The following is a 14,717-nucleotide window of genomic DNA, read 5'->3' as shown; positions in this document are numbered from 1 at the left end:
TCGTCGGAGCATGAGGTAGCGCCAATACAATCATCAATGTAGCGGAGGAAAAGGAGGGGGATGGTGCCAGTGTAGCTGCGGAAGATGGACTGTTCCACATATCCGACAAAGAGGCAGGCATAGCTGGGGCCCTTACAGGTGCCCATGGCTACTCCTTTGGTTTGGAGGAAGTGGGAGGATTGGAAGGAGAAGTTGTTAAGAGTGAGGACCAGTTCAGTCAGTCGAAGGAGGGTGTCAGTGGAAGGGTACTGGTTGGGTCAGCGGGAGAGGAAGAAGCGGAGGTCTTGGAGGCCTTTGTGATGGGGGATGGAAGTGTATAGGGACTGGATGTCCATCGTGAAGATAAGGCGTTGGGTGCCGGGGAAGCGAAAATCATGGAGGAGGTGGAGGGCGTGGGTAGTGTCCCGAACGTAGGTGGGGTGTTCTTGGACTAAGGGGGACAGGACCGTGTCGAGGTATGCATAGATGAGTTCGGTGGGGCAGGAGCAGGCTGAGACAATGGGTTGACCGGGGCATTGGGGTTTGTGGATTTTGGGCAGGAGGTAGAAACGGGCTGTGCAGGGTTGTGAGACTATGAGGTTGGAGGTGGTGGATGGGGGATCCCCTGAGGTGATGAGGTTATGGATGGTCTGGGAGATGATGGTTTGGTGGTGGAGGTGGGGTCATGGTCAAGGAGGCAGTAGGAGGAGGTGTCCGCGAGTTGGCGTCTAGCTTCAGCGGTGTATTTTCACCATCCCTCCAGAAAACCCCACACCAGGTCCTAGCTCCCAGCCCTGCCGTATTTTCACCATCCCTCCAGAAAACCACACCACGTTGATCTACGCCCCCACGTCGAACTCCGTCCCCACGACCAACTCTGCCCCCAAGCCTAACTCCACCCCCATTCCCAGCTCCAGCCCCACACCAGGTCCTAGCTCCCAGCCCTGCCGTATTTTCACCATCACTCCAGACCTCCACCTCTCTGAGGATGAATGATCAGTCCTCAGCAGAGGCCTCACCTTCATCCCCCTACGCTCCCGAATCAGTGAGTTTGACATGCGGCTAGACATCGAGCATTTCTTCCCGCCTTCGCTTCCGCGCCTACTTCTTCAACCAGGACTCTTGCTCACCCTCTGATGACCCCTTCTCCCGCCTCCAACACACCCCATCCACCTGGACACACCATGCTGGCCTCTTACCCGCCCTCAATCTCTTCATATCCAACTGCCGCCGCGACATTGACTGTCTCAACCTGTCCATCCCTCTCACCCACTCCAACCTCTCACCCTCACAACACGCAGCCCTCCACTCCCTCCGCTCCTACCTCAACCTCACCATCAAACCGGCAGACAGTCGGGGGGGGGGGGGGGCGCAGTGGTAGTTTGGCGCACCGATCTTTACACCGCTGAAGCTAGACGCCATCTTGCGGACACCTCCTCCTATTGCCCCCTTGACCATGACCCCACCTCCCACCACCAAACCATCATCTCCCAGACCATCCATAACCTCATCACCTCAGGGGATCTCCCATTCAGCGCCTCCAACCTCATAGTCCCACAACCCCGCACAGCCCGTTACTACCTCCTGCCCAAAACCCACAAACCCGACTGCCCCAGCCGACCTATTGTCTCAGCCTGCTCCTGCCCCACCGAACTCATCTCTGCATACCTCAACGTGGTCCTGTCCCCCTTAGTCCAAGAACTCCCTACCTATGTTCGGGACACCACCCACACCCTCCACCTCCATGATTTATGCTTTCCCGACCTCCAACGCCTTATCTTCACGATGGACATCCAGTCCCTATACAATTCCATCCCCCATCACGAAGGCCTCCAAGACCTCCGCTTCTTCCTCTCCCACCGACCCAACCAGTACCCTTCCACTGACACCCTCCTTCGACTGACTGAACTGGTCCTCACTCTTAACAACTTCTCCTTCCATTCCTCCCACTTCCTCCAAACCAAAGGAGTAGCCATGGGCACCTGCATGGGCCCCAGGTATGCCTGCCTCTTCGTCGGATATGTGGAACAGTCCATCTTCCGCAGCTACACTGGCACTACCCCCCCACCTTTTCCTCCGCTACATTGATGATTGTATTGGCGCTACCTCATGCTCCCGCAAGGAGGTTGAACAGTTCATCCACTTTACTAACACCTTCCACCCCAACCTCAAATTTCACTGGACTGTCTCAGACTCCTCCCTCCCCTTCCTAGACCTCTCCATTTCTATCTCAGGCGACCGACTCAACACAGACATTTACTACAAACCAACCGACTCCCACAGCTACCTAGATTACACCTCCTCCTACCCTGCCCCCTGTAAAAACGCCATCCCATATTCGCAATTCCTTCACCTTGCCGCATCTGCTCCCAGGAGGACCAATGCCACTATCAAACGACCCAAATGGCCTCCATCTTCAAAGACCGCAATTTCCCCTCCAATGTGGTCGACGATGCTCTCCACTGCATCTCCTCCACTCCCCGCACCTCTGCCATTGAACCCCGTCCCTCCAATCGCCACCAGGACAGAACCCCACTGGTCCTCACCTTCCACCCCACCAACCTCCGGATACATCGTATCATCTTCCGCCATTTCCGCCACCTCCAAACAGACCCCACCACCAGGGATATATTTCCATATTTCCCTCCCCACCCCTATCAGCGTTCCGGAGAGACCAATCCCTCCACGACTCCCTTGTCAGGTCCACACCCCCCACCAACCCAACCTCCACTCCCGGCACCTTCCCCTGCAACTGCAAGAAGTGCAAAACTTGCGCCCACACCTCCTCCCTCACCTCCCTCCAAGGCCCCAATGGATCCTTCCATATCCATCGCAAATTCACCTGCAGCTCCACACACATCATTTACTGTATCCGTTGCACCCGATGTGGTCTTCTCTACTTTGGGGAGACAGGCCACCTACTTGCGGAACGTTTCAGGGAACACCTCTGGGACACCCGCACCAACCAACACAACCGTCCTGTGGCTGAACACTTTAACTTCCCCTCCCACTCCGCCAAGGACATGCAGGTCCTTGGCCTCCTCCATCGCCAGACCCTGACCACACGACGCCTGGAGGAAGAGCGCCTCATCTTCCACCTAGAAACCCTCCAACCACACGGGATAAATGTAGATTTCTCTAGCTTCCTCATTTCCCCTCCCCCCACCTTTTCTCAGTCCCAACCCCCGGATTCAGCACCGCCCTCTTGACCTGCAATCTTATTTCCGACCTCTCCGCCCCACCCCCTCTCCAGCTTATCACCCTCACCCTCATCTCCTTCCACCTATCGTATTCCCAGCGCCCCTCCCCCAAATCCCCTTCACCCTACCTTTTATCTCAGCCCGCCTGGCATACCAGCCCCATTCCTGAAGAAAGGCTTATGTCCGAAACGTCGATTTTCCTTTTCTTCGGAAGCTGCCTGGCCTGCTGTGTTTTTCCAGCATCACATTTTTCAACTCTGGTCTCCAGCATCTGCAGTCCTCACTTTTGTCAAAGAGGCTTTGGGGTGCAGGTTCAGAGTTCCTTGAAAGTGGAGTTGCAGGTAGATCGGATAGTGAAGAAGGCGTTTGGTTTACTTTCCTTTATTGGCCAGTGCATTGAGTGTAGGAGTTGGAAAACCATGTTGCAGCTGTACAGCACTTTTGGAATATTGTGTTCAATTCTGGTCTCCCTGCTATGGAAAAGGTGTTGTGAAACCTGATAGGGTTCAGAAAAGATTTACAAGGATGTTGCCAGAGTTGGAGGATTTGAGCTATAAGGAGAGGCTGAACAGACTGGGGCAATTTTCCCCGGAGTGTCGGAGGCTGAGAGATCACCTTATAGAAGTTTAGAAAATCATAACCTTAGGTGAAACCGTTTCACACAGAGGGTGATGTGTGTCTGCCAGAGGAAGTGGTACAATTACAACATTGGGATGGATACATCAATAGGAAGGGTTTAGAGGCATATTGGCCAAATGCTGGCAAATTGACTCGATTAATTTAGGATATCTGGTTGGACCAAAGTATCTGTTTCCATGCTATAGATTTTTATGACTCTAAATTGTATAGGGATTAAAACAAATATACATTAGACCATGACTGTGTGGAGTCTGACCCTCATTGCTCCTGTCTACCTCAAAATACTCCATCATCTTCTTTGCCCACCTTCTTCATGTCTAAAACCTAGATACTTCCTCCTCAAAAGAATTGATAGTTTGCCGGTTGGATGAAACCTTCACTCTACTCAAGATGTGCTGCTGCTTCATGTTTTGTGCATCTTGCTCCTATTAACAGATGTATAAGGTGAATATGTTTAGATGAGAAACAGCAAGAAATGTGTCATGTAGATGCAAAGGAACACTGAACATATTGCATGCAGCAAACATCTGTGATACTGAAGACTTGTGCTCCATAAGACCATATGATATAGGAGCAGAATCAGGCCATTTGGCCTATTAAGTGTACTCCACCATTCAGTCATGTCTGATATATTTCTCAACCCCATTCTTCTGCCTTCTTCCTGTAACCTTTGATCCCCTACTGATTAAGAAACAATCTAACTCTGTCTTAAAATAATCTAGAAACACCCAACCCTCCAGTCAAGCTGTCCAATACAGCACTGACTCAGAAATCTACTCAAGTATATGTAAACGTGCCTACCTATTTCCTATCCATTAAAGCAAGGACTAATCAATTCAACCACTGGTTCTTGCATCATTTTCCTTTCGATCATAAGAACTTAGGAGCAGAGGTATGCCATTCAGCCCCTTGAGCCTACTCAGCCATTCTCGATCACAGCTGGTCATCTGCATCAATGCCATATTTCCACACTATCCATATATTCCTCGATATCATTAGTAACTAGAACTGTATCTGTCTCTGTTTTGAACTCATTTAACAACAAACCCTCCACAGTCCTCTCACGTAAAGAAGTCTAAAGATTCACCACCCTCTGAGTGATGAGTTTCCTCCTCACCTCTGTTCCAAATGGCTTGTCTTTTCTTCTGAGGTTGTGTCCCCTGGTTCAAATGTCAAGGAAAACATCTTTTTCTTCGCTACCTGTCTATCTCTTTAAGAATTTTGTAAGTTTCTATGAAATTGCCTCTAATTCTTCAAAACATTCCCAGTCTCCAACAAGTAATATAAGGTGTTGTTGACTGTATTATCTGTAGTTAAGGCCCAGTTGATGGCCTCATTGTACCTCTGCTGATATTCAGTCAGTCGTGAGTAGAGCTGTCATTCCATGAGAATCAAAAGTGTTATTTACTGGCAGTTTGCTTGTGCTTGTTGTAAGAATGAGATCTCTGATCGAGGGACCAGGTATCAGAGAAAGGGTTGGGTTCAGCTGGGAACCATTTCCCTGATCTTGCTTTCAATCTGTAGTCTCCCATGCACCTTCCAGACTGCAGCCTCCTCCATGTACCTCCATCCTGCCCTCATTCATTTGTGACCTGGGTCTCTCTCCAGTTGTGGATAATTTGCAGGCATCCACCTCTGCTTGACTGGCAGTTATTTTTCAGTTTGATTCTTGCGTGGGATGAGGGCATCCCTGGCAAGACTAGTATTTTTTGTCTGTTCCTAACTGCCATTGAACTAAGTGGCACACTGGGCCATTTCAGAGGGCATTGAAGCATCAAACACATTGCTGTGTGTCTGGAGTTACAAGCAGGCCGGACCAGGTAAGGATGCCTGATTTCTTTACCTAAAGAACATGAGTGAACCAGATGGCTTTTTACGACACTCTGTAATTGTTGCATGGTTGAAACTAGACTAGCTTTCCAGATTTGTTTTGACTCAAATTTCACTGTGTGTCTTAGGATCTGAATCAAAGCCCATGAATATTATTACTGACAAAAATAGTGGCTGATGAAAATTGATGGATAGAATGTTAAATATTCTTATTTCTTTACAATAGGCAGGTCATGTCTGTGGAGATTCTTTGGATTTGATTGACGGCCGCCCCACCGGATCAGTCCGAATATCCTTTGGCTACATGTCTACATTTGATGATGCACAAAAATTTTTAAAATTTATTCTTGGTTGTTTTGTTAAGCAGCCAGTTTGCTTTGACAAAGACACTTTGTCCATGCTTAAAACGTGTGGAACAATGACAAGACGTGATGAATCGTGGGCAGGACATCGCACAGATGAAACAACAAACAAAATCTCTTCAGAAATTGCTGCAGCACAAAATTCTGCCAGAATTGAGATTCCCCGATCTCAGAACTCTTCAGATAATCAGCTCAAGTTGGTTGAAAACCAAGAAACTTCCAAATTAATCGACGACAGTGAGTCATTCACACTCACCAACATCTACTTATACCCAATCAAGTCTTGTGCTGCTGTTGAGGTGGGTGTGAAATTTTCTTTTTCCCTTGCAAAAGTTTTAGTATTTTGAGGTTTTTTATTGCCATTCATGCCATGTTTTAATGATCATTATTATACAGATTTAATACAGACATAAAGATTTCACTGAAAAGGACTGTTTATAGTTTTGTCAATCTAGGAATCTCATTGAACCATTTACTTAAATGACCACCCTTTCATATTCGCTCCATTTTTGTTTTTCTATTATGACAGTCCTCTAAATCTCCACAATTGACAACAAAAAATGAATTTTTTATGAACTGTCAGATGTCTTCTACTTACGACTGTATTTTATACACACTACAGCTATTGAATTCACAGCGCATCATGAACCATACACTGACTGAGAATTATGTAAATGAGCTCGCCTTCATTACAAAACACGGTTAGGTTATTTGTGCAGAGACAGGAATCCTTCTTCCCTAGCAGAAGTCATCTCACAAAAACTTAATTTTGTAATCGTAGTGCACAAATATTGTAGTAGTACATGATTTCTCCCATTAGTTCTCTTTTAAATTGAAAGAAAAATTTTACAAAGTTTTATTGCTGGAGTTAAGAATTGTGAGAAATAACTTATTGGAATCGAAGGGAAAGGTTAAAAAAAAAGGTGACTGCAGCAGAGCGAATGTTAACAGATCATTCAAGATTACACTTTATCCACAACACCAACTCCAACCGCAAATACAGTATGTACATTTGTTGGCTTCTTTATCTGCCACATAACACAATGCCACTGGAGAAAGAAATGGGAGAGAAAGAGAAAAATGAAAAACAAATTAGTGAGAGAAAAAAAAGACAGAAAAATAGAGACATGGAAACAAAGTACAAAGGACAGAGAGAGAAAGGCCATTTTGTATGATTTACAGAAATCAATGCTGCTGGAGATTGTCAAGTGTATGTTATATATTTATATTGTTCATCTTTTTTCCATAAGTATACTAGGGGTTGCAGCTCCAACAAGAGCTATGATGTGGAGTTGCACTAATTTTTACATTATAAATTTCAGATACTGTGAATAAGTGGTGACGAAGGATTTGCAGAAGTCATTTAATTTGGAAAAGATAATACAGCGCCATTCATTTGTCAGATAATGTAAATGCAGCATGATAAGTTTGCACACATGATTTCTACTATTAATGTGGATTTAGGATTATATTGTTAATCAAATATGATAAAATATTTTTGGAAAATGGTAATCTGGGTAAAATTTAGTATCCTAAAAGTACTTTCTATGTGAGATTTTTATTGAGGTACTGCTATTCATAGATTCCCTACAATGTGGAAGCAGGCCATTTGGCCCATCATGTCCACATTGACCCTCCGAAGAGGAGCATCCCACCCTGACTCATTCCCTACCCCATCCCTGCATTCCTCATGGCTCATCCATCGAACCTGGAAACTATGGAATCTCCCTGGAAACCACGGCCACTCCACATAAAAGGACGGGAAAAATTTCTGGCTGTAAGAGCTGCTCCTTTTTTTGAGGTATTTTAGGTGTTGGAGGTGATGTTCCTTGAATTCCAGGAGCAGCAATTACTGTTTTATATGCTGTTGCATTGTTTTGGAAGTTTGGGAAAAAAAAGTCAAAACATCAGCAGTTTTAAAAAGGAGAAGAGCAGACAAAGGAAGCACATGGTGAGGACAGTGCAGAAGACAGAGAGAGAGAGAGAGAGAACCTGCACAGTTACCGCCTTTGCTGTTTGAATTCGTGTATCGCTGGACATCGGAGTGAATCTGGGAAAATTAACAAACAGTGAAATTTAGAACTAATCTTAGAGGAATTGTTGGGCAAAATTCACAGCACAGAATCAGATAAGTTAATTGTAGTTTTAAGTCTGTCCAACAGAAAGGCTGTAGTAGTGAGTATAGTGGATTCTTTCTTGATTATATGTTTTTGGAGATAAGTCTCTTGACTAAACATAAAATATAAGCCATAGCTATTAATTTAACCTGGGGCAGTGTTTGTAGAGGCATAAGACGGTGTTATTTTCTGGGTCTGTAGATTGTGAAGGATGGCCTTTGCAGTGATATGTACTTCTTGTCAGATGTGGGAGTTTAAAGAGAGTTTAAGGATTACTGCGGATTATATCTGCCATAAATGCTGTTGGATGCAAATCTTATCAGATCGAGTGCATCGGTTGGAGAGACAGATAGAAGCGATGAGGAATTTGCAACAATAATAGTATGTGATGGATGGCAGATATAGGAACGGAGGAAAGTCTCAGATACAGTCACATAGATGGGTTAACTCTAGGAAGGGTAAGAGAGGTAGGTAGCTAGTGCAGGAGTCTTTTGTGGATATACCCATTTCAAACAGGTATGCTGTTTTGGAAAATGTAGGGAGTGATCGATTCTCAGGGGAACGTAGCACGAACAGCCCAAGTTTCTGGTGTTGAGACTGGCTCTAATGCAACGAGGGGTACGTCGGCTTCCAAGAGATCAATTGTGTTAGGGGATTCTGTAGTCAGAGGTACAGACAGATGTTTCTGTGGCCAGCAGAGAAAAGGCAGAATGGTGTGTTGTTTTCCTGGTGTCAGGACCAAGGATGTCTCAGAGAGGGTGCAGAATGTTCTCACGGGGGAAAGGGGCCAGCAGGAGATCATTGTCCACATTGGAACCAACAACATTGGAAGGGAAAAGGTTGAGACTCTGAAGGGAGATTACGGAGAGTTAGGCAGAAATTTAAAAAGGAGGTCCTCAAGGGTAGTAATATCTGGATTGCTCCCAGTGCTACGAGCTAATGAGGGCAGGAGTAGGAGGATAGAGCAGATGAATGCATGGCTGAGGAGCTGGTGTATGGGAGAAGGATTCACATTTTTGGATCATTGGAATCTCTTTTGGGGTAGAAGTGACCTGTCCAAGAAGGACGGATTGCACCTAAATTGGAAGGCGACGAATATACTGGCAGGGAAATTTGCTAGAACTGCTTGGGAAGATTTAAACTAGTAAGATGGGGTGGTGGGACCCAGGGAGATAGTGAGGAAAGATATCGATCTGAGACAGGCACAGCTGAGAACAGAAGTGAGTCAAACAGTCAAGGCAGGCAAGTACAAGGTAGGACTAATAAATTGAACTGCATTTATTTCAATGCAAGGGGCCTAACAGGGAAGGCAGATGAACTCAGGACATGGTGAGGAACATGGGACTGGGATATCATAGCAATTACGGAAACATGGCTCAGGGGTGGGCAGGACTGGCAGCTTAATGTTCCAGGATACAAATGCTAAAGAAAGGATAGTAAGGGAGACAAGAGAGGAGGGGAGTGGCATTTTTGATAAGGGATAGCATTACAGCTGTGCTTAGGGAGGATATTCCTGGAAATACATCCAGGGAAGTTATTTGGGTGGAACTGAGAAATAAGAAAGGGATGATCACCTTATTGGGATTGTATTATAGACCCCCCCAATAGTCAGAGGGAAATTGAGAAACAAACTTGTAAAGAGATCTCAGCTATCTGTAAGAATAATACGGTAGTTATGGTAGGGGATTTTAACTTTCCAAACATTGACTGGGACTGCCATAGTGTTAAAGGTTTAGATGGAGAGAAGTTTCTTAAGTGTGTGCAAGACAATTTTCTGATTCAGTATGTGGATGTACCTACTAGAGGAGGTGCAAAACCTGACCTACTCTTGGGAAATAGGGCTGGGCAGGTGACTGAGGTGTCAGTGGGGGAGCACTTTGGGGCCAGCGACCATAATTCTATTTGTTTTAAAATCATGACGGAAAAGGATAGACCAGATCTGAAAGTTGAAGTTCTAAATTGGAGAAAGGCCAATTTTGACGGTATTGGGCAAGAACTTTCGAAAGCTGATTGGAGGCAGATGTGGGAGTTTAAAGAGAGTTTAAGGATTACTGCGGATTATATCTGCCATAAATGCTGTTGGATGCAAATCTTATCAGATCGAGTGGATCGGTTGGAGAGACAGATAGAAGCGATGAGGAATTTGCAACAATAATAGTATGTGATGGATGGCAGATATAGGAACGGAGGAAAGTCAGCGACCATAATTCTATTCGTTTTAAAATCATGATGGAAAAGGATAGACCAGATCTGAAAGTTGAAGTTCTAAATTGGAGAAAGGCCAATTCTGACGGTATTGGGCAAGAACTTTCGAAAGCTGATTGGAGGCAGATGTTCTCAGGTAAAGGGACGGCTGGAAAATGGGAAGCCTTCAGAAATGAGATAACAAGAATCCAGGTATATTCCTGTCAGGGTGAAAGGGAAGGCTGGTAGGTATAGGGAATGCTGAATGTCTAAAGAAATTGAGGGTCTGTTTAAGAAAAAGAAGGAAGCATATGTCAGGTACAGACTTAGAGTATAAAGAAAGTAGGAGTATACTTTAGAGGGACATCAGGAGGGCAAAACAGGGACATGAGATAGCTTTGGCAAATAGAATTAAGGAGAATCCAAAGGGTATTTGCAAATATATTAAGGACAAAGGGTAACTAGGGAGAAAATAGGGCCCCTCAAAGATCAGCAAGGCGGCCTTTGTGTGGAGCTACAGAAAATGGGGGAGATACTAAATGAATATTTTGCATCAGTATTTACTGTGGAAAAGGATATGGAAGATATAGACTGTAGTGAAATAGATGGTGACATCTTGCAAAATGTCCAGATTACAGAGGAGAAAGTGCTGGATGCCTTGAAATGGTTAAAGGTGGATAAATCCCCAGGACCTGATCAGGTGTACCCGAGAACTCTGTGGGAAGCTAGAGAAGTGATTGCTGGGCCTCTTGGTAAGATATTTGTATCATCGATAGTCACAGGAGAAGTGCCGGAAGACTGGAGGTGGTGCCACTGTTTAAGAAAGGCGGTAAAGACAAGCCAGGGAATTATAGACCGGTGAGCCTGACCTTGGTGGTGGGCAAGTTGTTGGAGGGAATCCTGAGGGACAGGATGTACATGTATTTGGAAAGGCAAGGACTGATTCGGGATAGTCAACATGGCTTTGTGCATGGGAAATCATGTCTCACAAACTTGATTGAGTTTTTTGATGAAGTAACAAAAAAGATTGATGAGGGCAGAGCAGTAGATGTGATCTATATGGACTTCAGTAAGGCGTTAGACAAGGTTCCCCATGGGAGACTGATTAGCAAGGTTAGATCTCATGGAATACAGGGAGAACTAGCCATTTGGATACAGAACTGGCTCAAAGGTACAAGACAGAGGGTGGTGGTGAAGGTTGTTTTTTTAGACTGGAGGCCTGTGACCAGTGGAGTGCCACAAGGATCAGTGCTGGGTCCTCTACTTTTTGTCATTTACATAAATGATTTGGATGCGAACATAAGAAGTACAATTAGTAAGTTTGCAGATGACACCAAAATTGGAGATGTAGTGGACAGCGAAGAGGGTTACCTCAGATTACAACAGGATCTGGACCAGATGGGTCAATGGGCTGAGAAATGGCAGATAGAGTTTAATTTAGATAAATGCAAGGTGCTGCATTTTGGGAAAACAAATCTTAGCAGGACTTATACACTTAATGGTAAGGTCCTAGGGGGTGTTGCTGAACAAAGAGTGCAGGTTCATAGCTCCTTGAAAGTGGAGTCGCAGGTAGATAGGATAGTGAAGAAGGCGTTTGGTATGCTTTCCTTTATTGGGCAGAGTATTGAGTACAGGAGTTGGGAGGTCATGTTGTGGCTGTACAGGACATTGGTGAGGCCACAGTTGGAATATTGCGTGCATTTCTAGTCTCCCTCCTATCGGAAAGATGTTGTGAAACTTGAAAGGGTTCAGAAAAGATTTACAAGGATGTTGCCAGGGTTGGAGGATTTGAGCCATAGGGAGAGGTTTAATAGGCTGGGGCTGTTTTCCCTGGAGCATCGGAGTCTGAGGGGTGACCTTATAGAGGTTTACAAAATTATGAGGGGCATGGATAGGATAAATAGTCAAAGTCTTTGCCCTGGGGTGGGGGAGTCCAGAACGAGAGGGCATAGGTTTAGGGTGAGAGGGGAAAGATATAAAAGAGACCTAAGGGACAACTTTATCACGCAGAGGTGGTACGTGTATGGAATGAACTGCTGGAGGATGTGGTGGAGGCTGGTACAATTGCAACATTTAAGAGGCATTTGGATGGGTATATGAAAGGTAGGGTTTGGAGGGATATGGGCCGGATGCTGGCAGGTGGGACTAGATTGGGTTGGGATATCTGGTCGGCATGGATGGGTTGGACCGAAGGGTCTGTTTCCATGCTGTACATCTCTATGACTCTATGACTCTAAGTGAAGATCTCCTAAGAGATCTTCTGCAAATAAAAGCTTTCGTTTGGAGTTGTTCAATTGCTTGCTGGCAAGTAATATTCCCCATTGGACATTGACAAGATGTGGGTCTGCAGTAGCCTAGCGCTGATTTAGAGGGTGTTCAGACAAGTATATTCAAGGCTGAGATAGACATATTTTTAATCTGCAAGGTAACCATTCGTTCTAGAAAATGGCAGGAAAATGAAGTTGAATGTCATATCAACCATGATCTCATTGAATGACAGAGCAGACCCAAGTGGCTGAATAATCTACCATACTCCTGCATCTCATCCTACAGAATGCAATACGGACAGGTAAAGTGTGTGTCATGATGGTTAAAAAGGAATTAGAGAGAGGAAATGAGGTTGTGCAATGGAGCATTAGCCATTCTAACTATGTGCTGTGGGCAGCCTGATTTTGGGGCTGACATTGGTGAGGAGCAACACTGGATTGTCATTGCTTAATCTAAGAAGCCTTTTAAGGATGGCATGGGCATGATGGCTATTGGTCTTTAGTAGATATCTGCTGAATAGTGAATTGGTCGCAGAATGGCCATAATAAGATGGGGCAAAAACATGCCATGGGGTGTGGTAGGTAATTGGTGTGATGAATTTAGTGAGATATCGCAAGAAAACTTCCCAGGACCTGTGGAAAAAAACCCTCCAAAACAGTTGACACAACTTGGGTTTAGCCAAACAAGTGTAACATTCAGCCCATTCTCTCTATCCATGTCAAACTTTCATACTTGGTGGATTTTCACACACCACATCTAGTCTATATGCCATTATCAGGATCTGGCAATGCAACTTCATTCTGAGGTGTGTTAACTGTCATCAAGATTCATGAGTGTTATTTTATTAAAGATGTGTGGTGTTGAATATGTTGAAAGTCACTGAATATATTAAAGAAACAGATTTCTAGGGGTTGTAGGTGTTGAGTGGTATGGGGAGGGAGTGGGAGTTAACATTGAGATGGGGTCAGCTGTGATCATATTGAATGGTAGGGCGAATAGCCTATTCCTGTACTTCTTTTCAATGTGTGGTTTGGCATGACATCTTAGAATCTAGGTCATGGTCTTCTGTACAGGTAGTTGATGATATGCAATTTGTATATGCCATCTGTTTCTTCTCAGGAATTGGCCATTGCTTATTTCAATGTCATATGCCCTAGGCTTGACACAATGGCAGTTGTGTCTTTTCATGAGTTTTCCATGAACCCATGTGGTTGTGCAAAATTCTTTGCCCTTCTTCATGCAGACAGAACCATCTGCCTGTTCGTTGATCATGCTCTTGTATTATTTTTGTCCTTCTTTTCACCAGTGCTCACTAATGCGACATGCACATTTGGTGGAGCGTGAGTGTCAAGGGAAACAACCATATGGATCTGTCTTTGTGAGAGCTTCCAGTGAGGGTAAACCATTGCCATAGGCATATTGATTTAACATAGCTATCTGAAAGTCTTGGCAAGTCGCTTTCCATTTAATGATTATGGATTTTACAATATAATTAGCATGTTTTGTGAGACTGATCAACTGAGGTTAGTGAGGAGAAGGAGAATGTTGAACATCCCATTTCCTGCCCAGGTTTTAGAAGGGTGGACTGGTGTACAGTGTTGCATTGTTGGATACCATTTTTTAAGGAACACTGAACATGATTGTCAATATTTTCAACCGCCATTGCATCAGTCTTTGATTTATTGCACAAAAGGAAATTTGGTGAAATAGTTGCCAGAATGTATTCATGTCCTTAGAGACTTGGAAAATCTCAGTGTTGACCTTGCACCACAACTCAGAAGGAATCTGGTGTAAAAAGAGAGGTTCTCTCGGCTCTTGAGGTTGTTGAAATTGGCATGTTTCACACATTTTAATTAGTTAATCAATATCCTTACGAATGTTGTTTTTTCTGCACCCATATAACCTATACATATATGGTCTATTATACTTTGATATTGAGCTGCTGGAATTATAACTTGTTTGCCTTTGAAGATTACAGTTTTGGAAAGTCATAGTTCATCTCTGAATGACAAGGAAGAATATACTAGTTCAGCAACCTGTTGAATGCTTTCTGGTTGCTGCTGATCTTTTTAAGTTGTTGCAGCCTGGAGTCCGGTTACTAGTGGTGTGCCACAAGGATCTGTTTTGGGACCACTGCA

At 44.7% G+C, this 14,717-nt stretch overlaps 1 protein-coding gene across 3 annotated transcripts in view; it reads left to right on the top strand.

Annotated features, from left to right (window-relative positions):
* The window catches only part of mocos (molybdenum cofactor sulfurase), a 258,546-nt gene that overhangs the window by 141,152 nt on the left and 102,677 nt on the right, over positions 1–14,717 (top strand). For all 3 annotated transcript variants that reach the window (XM_072575582.1, XM_072575580.1, XM_072575581.1), the window contains exon 8: positions 5,875–6,309. In XM_072575582.1, coding sequence (XP_072431683.1) covers positions 5,875–6,309 — 435 coding nt within the window. The remainder of the gene's footprint in view (positions 1–5,874; positions 6,310–14,717) is intronic.

This window comes from Chiloscyllium punctatum, chromosome 8 (genome assembly GCF_047496795.1).
Source record: "Chiloscyllium punctatum isolate Juve2018m chromosome 8, sChiPun1.3, whole genome shotgun sequence".
NCBI classification, from domain to species: domain Eukaryota; kingdom Metazoa; phylum Chordata; class Chondrichthyes; order Orectolobiformes; family Hemiscylliidae; genus Chiloscyllium; species Chiloscyllium punctatum.
The sequence above is the reverse complement of the archived record's forward strand: the minus strand, read 5'-3'. Positions and strand labels throughout refer to the sequence as shown.